Source organism: Triplophysa dalaica, chromosome 16 (genome assembly GCF_015846415.1).
Source record: "Triplophysa dalaica isolate WHDGS20190420 chromosome 16, ASM1584641v1, whole genome shotgun sequence".
Taxonomy (NCBI): domain Eukaryota; kingdom Metazoa; phylum Chordata; class Actinopteri; order Cypriniformes; family Nemacheilidae; genus Triplophysa; species Triplophysa dalaica.
The window spans coordinates 20,317,005-20,336,507 of NC_079557.1; the positions used below are offsets into that span (position 1 = coordinate 20,317,005).

A 19,503-nucleotide genomic window follows, 5' to 3' on the forward strand; every position below is an offset into this window, starting at 1 on the left:
GGATTATAAAATAAAAATGCACTCCATCCAGGGTGTATCCTGCCTTGATGCCCAAAGACTCCTGAGATAGGCGCAGGCTCCCCGTGACCCGAGGTAGTTCGGATAAGCGGTAGAAAATGGATGGATGGATGGATAAAATAAAAATGTATGTAAAACTAAAACCAAAGCTAGAAAGATCATGATTTCAAAAGGTTTAAAAAAATTCAATGAGGTCCAACCGATTGTATTGCCTTTCCGGTGTTCAATGTATTTGGCTGTAATACACTCCAGAAGAGCGATGTTCAACAAGTAGGCCATCCAAGTCACAGTCAAACATCACTGGGGTGGATGGATCCAACCACAGTTTTAGAATAACCTTTTTGGCCACAGTAAGAGCGGTGAATGATTGTATTATCTTAATATATAAGATTATTATATATCTTTGAATAATTAGAGAAAAAATTGTGTCCTGACACAGTTAGAAATTAAGTTTTTACAAACACTCTTAGATCAGTGCCGATCAACCAGGCAGCAAGGGCCCACTGGGGCCTAAATCAAACTTCCAAAGCGGACTGAAACTGAATTTAAGGGGTGATTGTTTTAAATCTTGACTATGTTTTTGGGGAGCTTTGCAAAGATATAAAAAAAAGTTTAAAATAACGCTTTATAGTCACACATTTCGTCTGTATTCTAAACGTCTGCATTCATAATTATGAAAACGAGCTGCTGAGTTCCTTGTTAAACTAAAGTTAATATATATGGTATATTGATAAAGAACATACATTTTTTCTACTTATTCCCAGCTCTTGGTTTCATATTACTGTGTAAAAATGGTGAGATTTCAACGCAGTGGCACCTGCAGTAACCCGTAATCGACAGTGACCAGCAGGTGGCGACAAAACATCATAGATCAGGCTGCGTTCACGATAAAGGCGAAATGTTGACTGTTTTGGTGCCGTTTTTCTGGAAAATGCATTGTGGAGGATTCAGGGAGTCAGAAGTTTTTTAAACAAAGCTGTAAGTTTTGTTTTGATTGTTATTGTTTGTATGATTTCCTTACATTTGTTTGAGGGTTATCTTACAGTCTTTTAGCTGTAACGTATATGCGCGAAGCTTGTTTGAAATGTATTTTGAATGCCCATTAAAAAAAAATGCAGATGTCAGGTGAGATTATTGTGTTTTTTAGGTTTAGGTAGATTACAGCAGATGCAGGACTGACACATTAAACACTCTTAACATCAAGAAAGCTTTCTTAACATTCTCAACTTTATAAAAATTCAAATTAAGTTTGTGTTCTGTTTATTGTAGCCTATCTTTACTGTCATAGTTCTGGACTGAGACAACTTCCTCTTCCATGTATCAAAGCCATGATACTTGAACTAAAAGTGATTCTCATCATGTCAATACTCAAAATGTGGTTACATCTTTAGGGAGATCAATTGGACAAATATGTATTTGATAAATTCATTCATTAAAGCTTTTTTCTATGGCGTCAATCATACTGTGATAACCTTCTTTGATCTTTTTAAGAATTTGATACTAAATCCCAGTTAGAACTTTAAGGCCCGTTTTTTATTGACAATACTTAGCCTAAACCAGGACTACACATCAGTTAATTTAGGCTGTTAAAGTGGCTTTTATTAAAATGCCCAGAAAAAAATCCATTAGTGATGTGCATCTTGAAACAAAACAATGGCACTGACATATTTAAAGATATGTCAGGGCAAGTTATTTTCAGTTAAGACAAAAAAGCTTTTCATAAACATGAACAAGAATATTAAGTGAACATGAATTATCTAATGCATAAAGATGAATATATAAGAGATCAATATGCAAACCCAGTGTATCCAAGAACACGTCCTATTTATCAATCTTGTTTATTTTAAGTGTAACCTAAAGTTCAGACCCTTGACTGAAATGTTTCTCCTGGTCTAACAAACGTTTTAATCTGTATGCTTAATATGTCTTATACATTGAAAATATTTGTTCTTTCCCTTACAAAACTAAGACTGTCATGAATAAAATTGCTTTTAAAAGGGATGGGCAGTAAGAGCTCAGAATAGATTCAATACTGTTTAAAGAGCATCTCAATGTGAGACCTCAAAAAACAGATCTGCAATATCTAACAATGAAGATGATCAAATATAACGTAGTTTTGATTTATTTTGGTTTTACGTTCATAATTCCCATAGTTACATTTGTGCCATCCCATAACGCTTCTTCAAAAATGTGGAAAACTATTAAAAACAAATAAAAGCGAGTGACCTTAAACTTTTCAATTTTGCCAAGACGTGCGTTTATAAAAAGTGCAAATATGCTGATTCAAAGCACAAACCATTCTAACTTTCAAAGTTAACCAGCACCAGCTTACAAAAAATTTGCATGCTAAGTATGTGCAAACTTAACCCTCTCAGTGTATACGGCTCAGTGCAGGTGGGCTCCACACGGCGACCCCCACCATCGCAATTAATTCTTTTCAATTGACCATTAAGGTTGCGCGGGAGACTCGTGTTTCATTTTTCCAATATCAATGGCTCTCCAGAAGGCCCGTCTCGAACCTGGGAAATGTACGATAATGTCGGATGGGCAGGGAGGGGGTCGAGCTCCCTCTTGGTGCGCGGCGTGCCTGAGTTATGGCCGCAGAGCACACCTTACTGTTTGGTAGCATGTCATTTGAATACAGATTAGTTGGCCCCAGTGTTCCAGCGCTTTGGCATTACCATTACCGGGGACAGTAATTTGACTGATGAACACACGGGTTATCACAAGGTCATCACCTTCAGCGCGGCGTGCCAGCCCGAGCACTTTTGGAGCTACCAGCCAGCGAGTCTTCCGATAGCATAATTAGTTCCTTTAATTAAGAGGTGAAGCAGCTGATTGAATAAATCCGCTGCTAATGGAGCATCCCATTTCCCCCATGTGTTGTGCTTTCCTTTTCTTGCTCTCTACCTGATTGTTTTCTCAGCGGAATATTGGAAATGGTTACAGTGGCATTATTTGTGTACTTGAAAAGCCAGGAAATATTTATTTTGGCTGCACTAACAAATCAATGTTTATTTCCGCATCAGACTGATTTTCCTGGTGAATGTGACGATGATGTGTTCACTGCAGAATGTTCAGGTGAGTTAGATATCTGTTTCATCATTTCATATGTTCCTTGTAGCAGATAAATTGCATAATACATGAAATATGTTCTAAACACATCATATGAAGTCTTGATTCTTTTTATAGCTCAGGAGATTCGATGCAGTTCTTTGTTGTGTTTCTCCTAAAACAGAAACAACTTGGTGAAATATGTTAGGAGTATAATATAAGTAGATTGCAGAGGTAAAAGATTTGGGTAAATCTGAAGAGAAATGTTTCATAAGATCTTTAATATATGTGATAGCAGACTTCTGAGCTCAGCTGGTGACATTGTTGAGATGAAGACTGTGAGATTTCTGAGATGCAGATGAAAGGTCTCCATATGCCCTCCATCTGTTATTTTTCTTTCTTATGGGTCAGATAAAATATTACATTACACGAGAATCTGATTGGTAGCTTTATTTTCACGCAATCTCACTGAAGTGAACATTTAAGTAAAACATATCTCTGATATTTCTTTTTTCCAAAAGGAAGCCAGTTCTGCGACATCGTTTTGTAAGTGAAAGCCTCCGCAACAGTAAGTCTGTAGTTGATTTGTTGAATATAGTTTCGTCATCATCGGTTTGTCCCACATTTGATCATGTTTAGTAAAATAACAGCAATCAGTGCACACAGCGAAACGTCAAGCATGATTAAATATCAAAATGATCTGGCAGCTTCAAACCCAAAAAGAGCATCTACAAACTAGAGTGCTTCATTTGAACTGTTCATTTTGCCTCTCTATCGCCATCTCTGTATGAAACATAAAATTGCACTTTACTCTACACGCTCAACTTTACATCTTTCGACCTGACAGTTCAATTATAAATCATTATTGTAAGTTTACCGTTGTGAATCGAGTTAGCAGTTTGGAACACTGACTTTTTATATACCTGCTCAATAATAGATTTTTGTTAGTTTTTTTACAGATTGCAGCTTTAAGTATATGAATAATATCTGCAAACTTTAAGTGGCTGAGCATAACCAGAGCATATTTCTCAAACACGAAGATGTTTCACTTTATAAGCTGCATGGTTAGAATAGTACACAGCAGAAACGACCTCTATATTCAATGTCACATTGTCACTTGAGCAAGTGTGTTAGGAGTGCATCTCTATAATGCATCGGGTGCTGCGCGAGGTATATCTAGCCTCATCATTTCTGCATTTTATGGCGTTTAACACACCTCTTGACTCAAGTGATCTCTTAATCCCCCTGGGCTATTATTATGGCTATGAGCCTCTCCTCTGGCTCACCCCCCAAGCCCCCCATTATTTCATTATTGACTTTACCTGTTCAAAGGGGAAATGTTCCTGTTGTTTTTGGATATACAGACATATTTCAAATGACGTCCTATCAACATATTATTTTTCGTCTCTTTTTCTGTTCTTCTGCATTAAAATGCTACATGATTAAAATGCTTGAAAGACAAAAGACAATATTTGAACAGTGTGTTCGGGAATGGGACTTATCTTTTTGATATCCTTTCTAGCCTTCTCGCCAGGAGATAACGGCATGTTATCTACTTCGAAATCCACCCAACATAATTAAACAGCAATGATCAACTGATAGTTATAAAAAAATAAAAGTGGCCTCCTTCAGCAGTCCTTCGCTGACAGCCGAAGTGAGATGTCTGCTTTTAAGACCAATGACCCAGACATTTTCACCAGTTACACTGACTTAAAGGAAAAATTGTCCTTTTGGCCAAGTCTAGTTTCTTTGGAGTAAAATTGCTTATTTAAGTAAAGTAAGCTTTTCTTTTTACTGATTTTGTGGCAGATGGTACGCTATAGTATACTCTGAAATATTAATAAAAGGAAAGCGCTTGGCATTACTGCAGGCAAATAGCCACGAGTAAGTGTTGAACCCAAAGATTGAAAGATGTCCCTTTGTGAGAGTTATGGACCTTTACTTTACTGTGTAAAATGCATATCTGATTTATTTAACAGCTCTCAGGTTGTGTTGAAAATCTCATTTCAATCATATGCGGCAGCGCATGATTTAAGAATGCATTGTTTAATGGGCATGCCATGCCCAAATTTAAACTAATTCAATTAATCAGCAAAGCATTCAATATGGCCTGTCTGAAAGTCACTTAAGCAAACAAAGGTCTTTTAATATAAATTTTCCACAAGATTTCTTTATTGATTCGGTGCAAAATGATTTGTGTGATACATTCACTTCAATCAATAAAGGCCAAGTCAATAGTGTTTATAAAAAATCATAGCACCATAGATGAAGTGTCAAGCAACTTCGGCTTAGCATTGACCTGCAGCGTATACTACATTGGAAAATACCCTCATAAAAATCCACTTGGCACATCATTTCCCGAATGACCTGTTTGATGGGTCTGACCGATTCAATGCATTTATCGGTTTAATGATAAAGCAAACTTTTTAAACCTATAAGGATCATAGTTATGTAAAGTTATAAAACTTCACCAGTAAAAGTAACAAAAGTTTGTGTGATTACTTTTTGGCATGTCGGGACTATGAAATGAAAGCCAGGAGAGTTTGAAGGAATAGGAACATGACTTTCTTTTCAGCCAAACACAATCTGAGTTATATTAAATAACGACTCTTTGCTTGCTTTTGAAAGGGGTTTTTCAAAAAGCACATTTATCAATCACAAAAAATAAACCATACAGCCTGATCGGTGAATAAATAAAATGATACATTTGTTACTGAAAACCATCAATATATAGATTTTTTAAAGCTATCGTACGTCACATGACTCCTGTTCATTACATCCCATCCAATTACAGTACATTTAATTCTCGTAGTTTCTAGCCTGTTTTGTAACTAGTCGCCATTCAGTATGTTCAGTTTCGTCTGACTCGTTTCATAATGACTTTTATAGTAACAGAAAATTAACTTTTTTCCTTTAGATTGAGATTAAAGGTGCAGTTTGTAACAATTTTGCAGTAAAATATCCCAAAACCACTAAGCTAGTGTTATATATTTTGCTCAACTGAGTACTTATAATATCTCAAATGTTTCCAACTACTTGTAAATCGTGAGAAAATCAGCATTATAAACAGTGACACCCGTTACCTTTTGTTACCACCTTAAAGGTACAGTTTGTAGAAATTTCCGCTAGAGGGCGCAAGATCACATCAACAACAATGGCGTAGCTTGATGATGCTGTGTAGATGCGTGGAATGATGGGATATGTTGTCTTCAACTCCACCGCTGATGGTTTGGCCGATACATCACTCAGACGGGGACGAGAAATCATGTTAGCGGAAGAGGTTAAGTAATAATAAGTTTTATAAATGTTGCATTTAATGAAATCATTTTATGTCATTATAATGAATTAGACCTGAGTAATGTGAGGTTTAAAACTAAATTGTTAGTCACAGATGTTACAGTAATTGTCCAATTCGATGGAGTGATAACACTTCACAGTTTTAAGTGTTCAAATCAATCATAGTAAAAGTTACCAACATCATTTGCAATAATGGTAGACAAGACCGACGGTTCAAACTACTTCCGCAGCTTTCTACGACAGTGTCACGCGGTTTCTACGTCAGTAAAGGCGATAACAAAGGGTAACGTGGATATGACGTCCACTGTTTAGAATGGCGATTTTCTCAGGATTTAAAAGCAGTTGGAAACATTTGAGATATTGTAAGTACTCAGCTGAAAAACATATATAACATTGGCCTAGTGGTTTTTGGATATTTTACTGGAAAATTCCTACAAACTCTACTGCATGAAACCGCATGTCAACAATGTCGTGGACAAAGGCGGAAGTAGTCTTTAGCGTCTAGCAGGCCACTAACTTGTTTCGAGCAGTCATTTATTTATGGACCACAATAGTTCGCAACAATTATAAAACTTTACCTCATCTGCTAATATGATTTCTCTGATCTGATTGATGGCCATCAGCGGTGGAGTTAAAGACAACAGATCCCATCATTCCAAGCTCCTTCAAAGCGTCATCAAGCTACGGCATTGTTGTTATTTTGATCGTTCGCCCTCTAGCGGCGGCTTTTACAAACTGTAGCTTTAAATTTGCTTTTAGATTTTTGTCTTGGGAAAAAAAACACCTGAGTAATCTCAAGTGTCATAAAAATTATCAGTTTCTCAAACTTTCCACAAAAATATCTAAATATGGATATTTCACACAAAAAACTTCCTTTCATCTACTCTTAAATTTAGTTTACGGCCATTAGTTTTATGATCACTTGCCCATTTAGAAAAGAGCCTGCGTGGCAGGATGGGATTTTGAAAGAAGTGAATAAATAAGCGGCGTGTGCTTGTTTCCAGCTGGGCGAATAGACAGAGCGTTGCTGAACTGAAGCCAGCTCCTTGTGGACGGAGGATTGTGGAAGCCTCTTATGGGGTCAAAGTCTGGCCGCTCAGCCGGCTGAACTGTGCCTGCTTGGCTGGGTTTGGTAGGCTAAAGTAATGTCAGCGTGAGGAGGATGATAAATTGTGTTTGTTTAAGCCATCATTACATTGTACTTTTCCTCATGGAGGTCACTATTTAATAACACTTGAAGTTGATTGAGGCACGGGTGCGACCCGCCGGGCGTCTCCACTGGTCAGCTGGGGTGACAGGCCATGACTGCAAACATGGAGATATTACAGAGCCGACGCTGCTCCAGGATGTTGTCGTAATCTCACACAATCTGCTGCCTGCTCTTGTGTGTAATGTCCTGTTGAAAACTTTCGCTCAGGGAGACCCGTGAAGGTTCGGGGAAAAAGCAGGCAGAAATCGAGAGGGCTAGTTGTTTTAAATTACAGCCGACCGGCACACAAAGTGTGTAACCTCTTCACCTCAGCACTTTATAAACTTGTCAGGATTATTCACCCCCGGCTGAGATGAATCCAGCCTAGAGCCGACGCTGCAGAGAACAGTTGCTCTTGTTTCTTTTCAAGCATGCTATGGCTGGGCAAGTTGGGCTTGTGGTTGGAACAAACTCCTGACCTTAAAGCCTTATGTATACTTTATTTCATACATTAGCATCGCCGATCCTCCTGCCTTGCTGGAAGCAGATGTTTTTGTGCTCTCTTTCTTTTTTGTTGTTCCGGTATATTTTTCTATTGTTTGCAACAGCGCTGGGCATTTCCATTTAATCCTGTCACGGAGAGTTGAAAAATGTTGAGCTTTGACTAAAATGTGGCGTTCGTCAATGTCCAATCACAATCTGTTGCATCCTATTTGCACAGTGGAGTAAATTAATCTTGCTGGTCTAGTCTGATTGAAACTCGACTGTATTGAGTCCACATTTCATCGCTGTCCTTCCAAATCCTTGGATATCCATATACAGTATGTGGCTGTTTTTCAGGAAATGGAAAAAACATTGTGCTTTTTAATGATTCAACACTGTGTTGTCAAAGTTGATACTTAAAAACCCAATGATTAACATAAAGGGTGACTAATAATAATGATTTATTGCAAAAGTTACGAAATATGGGGATACAAGGTTTGAGAAGGACAGCAGCGAAATGTAGAGCCCTATGAATTCTGCAATGCGGAAACCATTATATGCTCGCATGGACATTTTTGTCCATTTCAATTTTGTTTGTTTTTGTCCTCTCGGCTATGTTCATGCAAACAGCACTAATTTTGCAAAAGGTGTGTATTTCAATTGTACGAATTTGTTAAAATTTACTTTTGTAAATGTTTATGGTACACACAATTGTTACACACTAAACCTAAAAAACACTAAGAAACAATAGACTTTATATGTTGCATTATGTAAACAAACTAGGATTTAAAGGGTTAAACCTATGAACTGCTATGAAATGTTAATTAGTTTTGATCTGGAAAGGGTCTGCTTAAAAAGATCAACGTCAGTAAAAGTATTAATTTTTTATATAAAATATTTATATGACAGTATTGTTTTTTAAAACGGACTCTGCTCCAAAAAATAACAATGCATTAAAATGAATGTTGTTGTTAATTATTAACATATGTAAGACTGAATAATGGCCTTATAAAAATAAAAAACCTCTTTACATGTAGTATATAGAAAAAATATATATATGGATATATACAATTTTTACGACCGTTTTGGACATGGACATTTTTGTCCATTTTGAACCTTAATGCGATTTTTTTTAAATTGATCCATACTTGTTAAATATGCCATCTGCCTGTACTGCATGTCTGAGTGAATGCGGTGTGCGTTTTAATGTGCTATGCGTATGACACTCACAAATTTTGTTGTCTCTCACTGTATGAACACATGAACTTCATCTACAGCACTTCTGTAAACATTCTGAAATGTAGTATAGTATTTAAGATAGTAAAGTATAGTATTCTTGTTGTAAATTCTATACTTGAATATTTGCTATAGTCAGGTTGAAAAGTAATATTCTCAATTTTACAGCAGCTTACCAGAGTAAATGCTTAAGTATTTTTATCTGCAGAAATATATTACTATTGAGTTATAAAAAATGTAACAGAACAAGACATTCTGCGAAATGTAAGAAAACAAACAGTTCTGTGGCACATTTGACTATTTAATGTTTCTATGGTAGTCAATGATGTCCCAGAACTGAAAGTAACTAACATTCTTCCAAATATCTTTCTCTGTGTTCAGTACAACAAAGTTATTTATACAGGTATGAATTTACATGAGGGTGCGTAAATGATGACAGAATTTTCATTTTTGGAAGAACTGTCTCTTTAAGTGTTTATTTAAAAATATCCAGCCGCAATGAATCTCATGAGAAGGTACAATATAAAACAGGTTCAAAATGAAAGATAAATCCAAGACATATTCAGAATCCAGATTGTAATGGGCTCGTTTGATCAAGCAAACACATCAAAGCACAAGTTGCAAGTTTAGCCCTGCATCTCATGGTTCAGGATGTCGGATGTAACAATACAGATGTGAATCTTCAATCCATCTAGTCTTTCAGAATGGAGCATGCAGATGCTTCGCACGTTCAGGTCAAATATACATGTATAAAGGAATCTTAACAGCGCCGGTTATGTGTATGTATCATATCACCTCAAGATACATGATGAGATGCATTGGCATAGCGGCCTTCTCAAGTTAACCTGACAGAATCATTACTTACTGTTGCAATGCAAACACACGCGAAGAGGTAACGGGGGACTAATAGAGGTTTCTCTCCAGGAAACGGCTGGCAGGGGCCTGTCACCTGTTCTCTATCCCATCACCATCTAACAGTGTTCCTCTGCTATAGGGACACATTCTCCGCTTGAGTGGAGGGTGATGGAGATCTAACCGAGTCATCAACCTCCCCAGAATGATATGACCTGCGAGATATCCTTTAGTACCTCCACAACAAAAGAGGCTCGCACAATGGTCATCTAGCAGCTACAAAATAAACAAGCCGAGATCAGGCTGTGTTAAGGGGGGTTTAGGACAGGAAAGTGATTCTCTTGAGCTGTCAGATGAAATCAAGCGCTTTTTCTCTGATGGCCAAAGTGACACCAAACACTCAGCGGCGTCTATGAAAATAAGAAAAATATTATGTGAAATACAATGTGTATTTTATTAACTCGCACAAGACGCAAACTTCAAGAGATAGTTCGCACCCAAAAATATAATTTCTGTCATCATTTGTTCATTTCACATCATTCAAAACTTGTATTTGATGTGTTATGTATTATTTGTTTTTTGTAAATTGTGAAATTTCCCTTTTATACTTTTAGATTCACAATATGAATCTTCAAACATTAACATTTTCAAAGATAAATATTAATATTGACATTTGTTTAAATTCAATATTTATTATTTTGGAACAAATAATGTAAAACATTTTGAAAGGCACTGTTTCTAAACTGCGAAAGACATATTTTACGACAGAAGGCCGATATTAAAACATTCATACCCGGTGTTGTCGGCAGCTTACCTGCGGAAGGCAAATGACAGCACAATCCGATAGTACAAATGGTTAGTATTTTAAATCATATTAACTCAATTATAGCTATATATTTTATGATTGCCAGGCTCACATTTATCACACGAGCATTGAATGAGGTTATGTCAAACACCAGGCGCTGAAACTATGACACTTCATTAAATGGCGTCCATAGCAGGTGCTCAATCCCAATACACGAGAGAGCGCACGATTTTATCAAAAGCCCTGGAAATTGAAGCCATCACTATAAGGTGTCTGGGAATTAAAGCAGTTCAGCCGGCCAGGGAGATAGACCTTTTGCAACACAGATCTGAGAGTTGTTAGTTTTTGTGGAAGACATTATGCATTAAAGGAAAGGCATCCTAGCTTCAAAAGATATTATTGCATTTAGAAAAATCATTTTTTGGAGAAATGACCGGTCCTGAAATGGTTAGGATGGACACACTGTGATAAGGTGCACGGCTGTTTTCAACGTGACAAATGAGTGTGAATGAACCGACTGAGATCTAAAAACTTTTGATTTATATCATTGTTTGAAAAATAGCTTTGCTGGCTTGGCATTCTTACTGACTCAAAGTTATACACAAGTATTTTTCTTTGTTCTTTGTGTGCATTTCCTATTATTGATAGGAATCTGCTGAAGTTCGAAATGAGTTATTAAAGGGATAAACAATTGCACTTACAAATACTATTCAGACAATCTCATTAATATGACTTCATCGATGTTTTTTTTTCATCTTCAGCAGCATGATGGTAAAGAAGCAACATCTTCAGTTTAATTTTGGGTACACTACCCTGAAACTGAACAATCTTCCTTACTGTTTGCTATAAAACTCGCTCGACAGTGCTGTATTTGGTTTAGCAGATACACAGTTATCTTTAGCAGATTTGTGCTGGTCTCCCAAAGAGCTCAGGTCAAAACACATTACGAGAATTGAAAACAAGCCTTTTGTTTACCTTTGCCCTGTGCCACAATGGCCCATTTTAATACGTCATAATGTGTCGCTTGTCTTGATAGTGAAGGTTACACAGTACGCCATTGATTTAACTGCCCCAGCCAAATGAATATAGCTGTAACCCAGGACATACATGTAAATTGAAATCAAGCAGGTGATGCATAAAACCACCATGCAGAACACAAATCCGCCCTCAGCCTCTCAGCAGGAGATAAGCGCCTCTCTACGGAACAATGGCAGAGAAAATGTTGAAAATGGAAAGTATTATATAGCTCATCCAAATGAAGGATTGTCCAGAGATGCATATAAATGGCAACAACAATTCACGTTCCAAAATATACATCAGAATATTAAGATTTATGGCTCATAACTAATTGCTGGCTTTTACTTATTATTTTATGGGGCGGAAAAATAATAGCCTAATATCTTTTATCTGTCTTCCACTAAGGTCAGACACAACTGGGACTATCTATTTGATATTCCAGTTCAGGGTTAATCTTGGTTTTAACCAGACGCTTTTGGAATATAATGATATGAGTTACTTAGTCATGTTAGTGGTAAACATTACTACCCTTATACAAGTTTCAACAGATCTGCACAGATTTCTTATTGTTTACCTGATTGATAAAGGGATATTTCACCCAAAAATATAAATTCCGTCATTTATTAACCGTCAGGTTGTACCAAATCTGCAAACATTTCTGATGTACACAGAGGAAGATATTTGGAAGAATGCTCATAAACAAACAGTTCTTGCACCCCATTGACTACAATAGTAAAAAAATACTTCATACAATTTAAACATGAAAAGAAGATATTTTCAAGAATGGAACACAAACAGTTCTGGGGCACTTTTAACTACCAGTGGTAATCTTTCCTACTATGGTAGTCAATGGGGTCCAAGAACGGTTTGGTTTCAAGCACTTGTCCAAATATCTTTCTCAGTGTTCAACCAAACAAAGAAATTGATACAGGTTTTGAACAATTAGAGTGTGAGTAATTTATGACAGAATTTTAATTTTGCCTGAATATACACAACTAGGAACTGGTGGATTGTTCACCATTTGTTTATTTTACTAGAAACACGAATACCGCTTTTAAACTGTGGTTACTGTAGCAAAACCATCCATCGAGATTCACAGTATCAATTTGGTTCTCTGGCATTTAGACTGCTAACAAAAGTCTCTAATTAGACCCATCAAAGAAGACCCGCTTGGGAACACCCTTTTAACATTGCGTTTTTCAACGCAGAAGCTCCGCTTATATGGCATTATTTAAATATACCATATGATACATTCATGACAACGAGGGCACTTTTTCGTTTCATTCGTTTTTTCGTTCCCCTGACCTTTTGGATACCAGGTTATTAGCATTGTCGTTAAATCGGCCTTTGTTATTTTTCAGTTTTGTAGAGCTATATGTTCAGGTTGTTAGCGGCGAGTTGTTTCTCTGGAGGTTGTGAGTTATCCAAAGACCTTATACTGTCTCCAGAATTTAATTGTTCCATCTCCGTGGCCTCCGCCCATCTTGAACAGAATGCTAAAACTGTTAATTTGATCAATACCTAATTTTTTTCACCTGCCTCTTTTTTCTCTGTTAAGCAGTGATAAGCGATGGTCAGGTGGCAGGTGGAGTGAATTGTCAGATTTTTTTTCCGCTCTCCGCGGGCCCCTCTGCCATTCGGAGTGATGTAATTTATACCACAGTAGTGGCTCTGCAATTACCCTGTCTATTGCTGTCGACAGTATCTCACTATCTTTTAAATGGATCCAGCTTGACTCGTCCAGCCAGGCAAACAGTACAAATGATGCCATTCCTCATGCTGCGAGTCTTAAAGAGATAAGTTCCTTAAAGAGCGGCCCATTTATCAGTTGATACAAGCAGGATACTTACAAGCCCACTCTATTGTTTCGCTGTTTTGACAGTCAGCCTTTTTCGTCCGGGACGTTTGTCGCGGCGGTGGTGTCGTGGAGATCCTTTCTTTCTTGTAATCGTTCCACTGGGGTTGTCAATAATGGGCCTGATTTGTTTGTTGGTAGTGTATGGGACATCAATGGCCCTGTGTTTGGTTTTCTTTCAAGGCGGATGAGAAGTCATGTGATGCAAAGAAATGTAATTGTTTCATTCCAGCGCAGGGAGAAACGTCTACTTGTTTATGCCTTCGTGATGTGCCTAAACCAAAACGCGAAATCTGCTGTGATATCTTGGAAAATCCAGGCCTATCATTTCAGTGCCAGACTTGTTCAAATGGCTGTTGGAGGTCTTCCAAATTAAGAGCAAACAATCTCAAGGTTCATCACTTCTTGGATTGTATTTAAAGATCACTAAAGCTGTGTAATTTAAGCACTTAGACACACAGAGCACCATTTATGTCTCCCCATTAACTTGATTATTACACTAATTAATTCTAGTGAGACGTTTCACAGCTGTTAACCGGTCAGACAGCTCACCTGGAAGTGTGTGAAGTCATTTTAAAGAAGTGACGAGCGACGTCCGTAATGCAGCTAAAGTTAAATAAGTTGATCATTTTGTAATGTTTGAACATCACAGAGATTCCTGATGACTTGTAAGCAACTGCCTAAGACACCCTAGGAACCGCATAGCAACACCCTAGCAACCACCATGTACCGCTGATGTATTTGGAAGTGGTTGAACATACTTTAAATAATCTAAAGGAAATTTACACAGTGTGCTTGATTGATAAATCTCATGTTAAGATTCTCTATATCTGAAGTAATGTTTTATGGTAGTCTGCATGAAATCTGTACAGTATTTATTGTCCTTGAAAGGCCATTTGTTATGTTGAAAGCGGTATACATCACATGTAGCACCACAACATGCATTTTACACCAAGTTGTATATTAATTTATTGTTGTCTGGGTGAAATATTACTTATTATAGTAATACTGTAGTATATCACAACATCACACAGAACACTAAAATGTTTAGTTTCTACTTTGACTTCTATTGAATCTTCCCTTTCATTTCTTGTAGTTAATTCAAAAGAGTTTTGGATTTAGGGAAAGAGACACAATATCCCGATTTACAGGTCTATACCTGGTTTATTGCGGGTGAGAGACGGCAGCTGATGGTTCCATCTGGTTACCTGGTTAAAGATTTAACCAGGATTTAAAATGATCAAGCTGTGTGCCAGCGGCTTTGACACAAACTAGAACATAAATCTGCTCTCTCCACCTATCTGACCTGCTTTGCTTTGTGAATGGGATTATGGGTAATAAATCAGTTACATGCTCTAAATTGACCCGGGGTTTAATTCACACTTCGAGTTGTCATGTAGGCACACAAATGACAGAGCTTTTCACTTAAGGCGCAAGCTGTGGGATTTAAACACTTTACAAGCCAACAGGATTAGCAGGAGATTTGTTTATATCAGTAATTTCGTTATAAAATCAAGCTTTATCTGAAAAAAACACTCTTGAAAAAATATCTTGATGCCTCACAAAGTAAGAGAAGTTTAAAAGGTCATTAAAAGAAAGTCTAAACCTCCAGAATAAAGAACTGAACTTTGGTTACAGTACACGTAAACCGCATATGAACCGGGGCAGATTTCAGAAAACATCAGAAGTCTTTAAAACGTTAAACTTCCAAAGATTTGGACCATGAACAAAAGCTAACTGATGTAATACAGTTTTGTACTCCAATGATACAATCACACATGTCAGTGTTTAAATGATTAATACATAAAATGTGTGTAAATGTCTCATTTAAAGTGTGGGAGGCTTTGGTAGTTACACCAATGAGCTTTCAAGCAAAAGGTCAAAAATTTAATTCTGTTTTTAAAATGACCTTAGTAGCGTTCAGGCTCAATTCTATATATTTTCATTTGATGCCTATGAAATAATATGAAGAATTTGGTTCCAAAATGAGAAGAAAACAAAACATGTTTTTAATGTGTGTCATTGTGTTAATTAGCTGTAATTTTTGAGTTATTATTTTTGAGTAATATTATATATAAATCAAAACAAACCAACTGCAGTTTGATTAATATTAATTGGAATATACAATATAAAAACTTTTACGTTTAAAACGGAGTCATCTCATTTTGGAACCAAACTCTTCGTATACTGTATATATATCACTTTCAGAAAAAGATGTATTCTTAACTAAGCACATCATTTTCTTCAGTTTTCAGTGTTGCCATTTCAGTCTTTCCCAGCCACTGCTGCGCTATTACTTGAATGAGTTACACATTGATCCATTATTGTGTTCTCATTTATTTCAGAGTAATCTTCCGTTGAGATGCATTGACCTTTAAAATAAAAGAAGTGCAATGAAGTGAAATGGACATTGTTTCCCCATAGCTTAAGTGGCAAAGCATGGTGCCACCAACCCCAAGGTCATTGGTTTAATTCCAAGGGAACGCACAAAACGTGTAGATCGAATACGGTGCTCAGGATGAAAGCATCTTTTTATATGTTTTGTTGTAATAGAAATGTCGAAGTCCTGTTTTTAAGCACATGAAGTTTGTCGCTGATGAACCAGTTCACATCGTTGATCAGTGAGGACTCTCCGAAGTGCTTTAGTGTTTTTCCAGCTTGACCTGCCTCCTTTATCCGGCCCGCTCTTTTTATACCTTCGCTCAACGATACGGCCCGTGTTACTCCGTAGAGAGGGTTCGTATTCCACTTCAAATTAAACTGTGGCCGCGAGGCATTTAATCCACAGATTAGGATATTTTTCATCGATAGCCTTTGATTCAGCTTGTCTCTGTTGTGTCGTGTCTTTTCAGCAGGTTTTAAGATCTCTCTGAGCACGAAAACTGAATTCTGTAGCCATCCGTCAGCAGAGGGCTGGAATGGCCTCTCTCCATTATAGTTAATTGAGTTTGTCCCTCCATGTCATCGAATGGTCTTTCTTATCGAAGTCAACAGGGATGTGTGAGTACGCTTCCTCCGCTCCAATCCCACACTCTTAATCTCACTTGTCACTCTCGGCGCGGGGCTACAACGCCAAGCGGCACCGCTTTGTAATAAATGCGCATCTTTCCAATTAATATTCGGGAGAGGTAATTCTTTTTTTTGCTGGAATACAATAGATTTGTTTCTGTTAGTTTGCTTGTGTTCATGCGGGCATAGACTGGTGCATTCTGAAATAATTGAATATTTGTATTTTTATAGATAATTTAAACCAGCCTATGGAAATTAGGTGCCGGCTGCATAAACTGTTTAGACTAGTTTTAGAGTATGGCTGCGTCCAAATCCCCGTACTTACGGTCTTGACACAAATTTTCTATTTGGCGTGAAGATCCCAAGTTGGCATGTAGAATTTGTAACCTGATGGGACACGGTTAGCAAGTACAAACATACAGCGTTAATTAATGTGGTGTTTATAATAAATTGATAAAAATTGTTTTTACACTCTGGAGTTTTCACCGATAAAATGTGTAACACTACGTTTTACTACGAAATGATATGTAATATCTAATAATACAGTCAAGTCAGATTTATTTTTATACCACTTTATTTGTTTTGTATTAAAGCAGCTGTACCCCAAAAACAAAAAAAGCTAAAGAAAAACACACGTTAGCTGAACATAGAATAAATAGATATAACCTTTAAAAGTACTTGTATAACTTGGAACGCTTTCCGCAACATCTTGCGAGACCCGGTCAAAAAGTCTCATGAAACATCCAGAACGTGATGCATCATGGGATACACTAAGCCCTGAATACCGTGCGGAAGCGGGTTTCAAGATAGTGTTGGTTTAGTGTGCGTTAAGGGCACTGAACTTTGTCGTTTTTAAGACATTGGACAGACTTACGCTCCTACTTCCAGTCGGGTGCACGCGCTCTCAAGTGGCCAAGACCGCAAGTGGGAGTAATTGGACACAGCCAAAGTCCCAAGAACCATCAGTAAATCAAGATTCACAAACATTTTAGAAATTTCTCCTCTGTTTGTTTATTTATTGTATGTCAACTAGCATCCAATAATAGCTCACAAACTGTGAATAATACAAGCCCCTCTCGGCAGTACGTAACTAAACACGATCGTTTAAAATAAAATCAGTTGTAAATATTTAAAGCACCCTTCAATATACACTTTTTTCATTCTTGTGGTTTTGTTTTGTCAGCCCATCTATGTGTATCTTTTGTGTGTGTGTCTGTCTCTGGCTGATTTGGCTCATCTCCACATCTCCGATCCACCTCCAGCAGTGCCATTCATGATTTGCATGCCGTGTTTGTCTTTGCTAATCACGCTGCTCTCCTCCAACAAGACTTGCAACATCAGAACATGGCTGTTCATCTAATTAAGGTACTAATTGAATTAAATGACTCTGTTAATGAGTAGACCAGCAGCATAAAAAGCAAAGAGTCAGAACAGCTAATTAACAAAAGAGCGCGGCTCAATTATAACACTTCACATACACGCAGCGCTGCCCTCCCATATTGTTAATTGGTGCGCTGGGAAATTTATGATAATTGGGGTAATGATAGTTGCACGAGGGGACGTTCCCGAGCCAGCGGGAGTCATTATAAAATACGACTGACTCTGGTAATTAACACTCAGGGTATTGTACTGCTTATCGCTGGATTTATTGAATTGTGATATTTGATTTTGTTCTCGGGGTGTCGCTGGCTGGCACACAGGCCGCACCGAAAATCTGGGATTTGTTTCTTTCTATTTCAAAAATAGTTTTAGGATTTTTAAACAAAGAAAGTATAACAAAGGTAATAATCAGGTTTTCTAATACTAAAATTGGCAGAAAGTTGTGTTTGTATTAAATGTTTTCATCGGGGGGTATGAGGCAGATATTTTCATAGTACTAAAAAACTGTTTTTACAGTAGCGGTCTGCACGCGTGCTTCGCGTCCTCTCGGGTGGCTCCGTTGTAATTTACCTGATCCGTCGAGTACGGGCCCCTTAATGTCCCTTTATATTTGCGGCCGGCGAGATAAAACTCCCTAATGCCTCCGTATTAAAAGAGCTTGCCTCATTTACAAATGTAATTTAAATTTAGGACAGTCTTCCAATATCCCTCTCATTTGGGTGGCAATTGAACAGCTCTGCATTTGCGAAGCTCTTCTCTCTTTCTCTCTGATGGAGTGATTAGAGGTGCTCAGAGCTGTTGGGGATCAGTCAAGCAGAGAGAGTGTAAATTGGCAAGGATGTTTTATCAGCGCGTGTCACAATATATGGAAGCAGATGTGCGCGCGTGCGAAGCTGCTCTCCCACATTACGCCTGCCGAATAATTGAGATCTTTTTTATTCGCCCGGATTACCGTTCTCACTGATCACGCTGTCACGTCAAAGTGAGCACTTCATTCGCCTTGTATGCACGCCAGATCTATTTTGCTTTCATAATGGGCTGATATTACGGCTGCACAAAGACGATGAAGACATCAGCGTGATAGATGGGCGAAAGATTAGATGGGATCTTTATGACTTCTTTGATCATCAGTTATGACTGCATGATAAGATGAGCCAAGTTGGGTGCTGATTTGGTCTTTATTGGATGCAAACATTAGCCATGGGCAGTCAGGCTTGCGGACGGGCTCTCATTTAAGGTGGAACGGACCGTCTTTTCGTCCGTGATAGAAAAACAGGCAATCTCCTTTTGCTTTGAGGTTGGGGGACG

General features: G+C 37.7%; 1 protein-coding gene across 1 annotated transcript in view; it reads left to right on the forward strand.

The window, feature by feature from the left end:
* Positions 1–966: 966 nt before the first annotated feature.
* The window catches only part of nkx1.2lb (NK1 transcription factor related 2-like,b), a 74,703-nt gene continuing 56,166 nt past the window's right edge, over positions 967–19,503 (forward strand). The window contains exons 1-2 of the mRNA XM_056770163.1: positions 967–996; positions 3,048–3,099. Coding sequence (XP_056626141.1) covers positions 3,092–3,099 — 8 coding nt within the window. The 5' untranslated portion in view covers positions 967–996; positions 3,048–3,091. The remainder of the gene's footprint in view (positions 997–3,047; positions 3,100–19,503) is intronic.